The 377-nt window shown below is 58.9% G+C and overlaps 1 protein-coding gene across 1 annotated transcript in view; it reads left to right on the top strand.

Annotated features, from left to right (window-relative positions):
- LOC104496388 (myogenin-like) overlaps positions 1-71 on the top strand; it is a gene marked incomplete at both ends in the record, with an annotated part of 550 nt that extends 479 nt beyond the window's left edge. The window contains one exon of the mRNA XM_010139495.1: positions 5-71. Coding sequence (XP_010137797.1) covers positions 5-71 — 67 coding nt within the window. The remainder of the gene's footprint in view (positions 1-4) is intronic.
- Between the last annotated feature and the right edge of the window lie 306 nt (positions 72-377).

Below are 377 nucleotides of genomic sequence, written 5' to 3'. Positions count from 1 at the left end.
TCAGCACCCTCAACCAGCAGGAGCGGGAGCAGAGGGAGCTGCGTTTCCGCCCCGCCGCGCCCCAGCCCGGGGTGAGTGCTCTGTGCGTCCCCCAGGTCCCCACAGATGGGCTGGGGAGATGCCCTATGGGGTGTTGTTTTGTGGGGGTGAAGTTCTATGGGGGTGATGCTCTACAAGGGTGATGCTCTATGGGGGTGATGCTCTATGAGGCTGCTGCCTATGGGGATGTTGCTCTATAGGGATGATGCCCAGCTGGGGATGATGTTTGATGGGGATGATGCTCTACGGGGGTGTTGCTCTATGGGGGTGATGTTCTATGGGACTGATGTCCTGTGGGAGTGACGGTTTATGGGGGTGACAGTCTATGTGGGTGATGT

Source organism: Buceros rhinoceros, unplaced genomic scaffold (assembly GCF_000710305.1).
Source record: "Buceros rhinoceros silvestris isolate BGI_N320 unplaced genomic scaffold, ASM71030v1 scaffold32867, whole genome shotgun sequence".
NCBI classification, from domain to species: Eukaryota; Metazoa; Chordata; class Aves; order Bucerotiformes; family Bucerotidae; genus Buceros; species Buceros rhinoceros.
The sequence above is the reverse complement of the archived record's forward strand: the minus strand, read 5'-3'. Positions and strand labels throughout refer to the sequence as shown.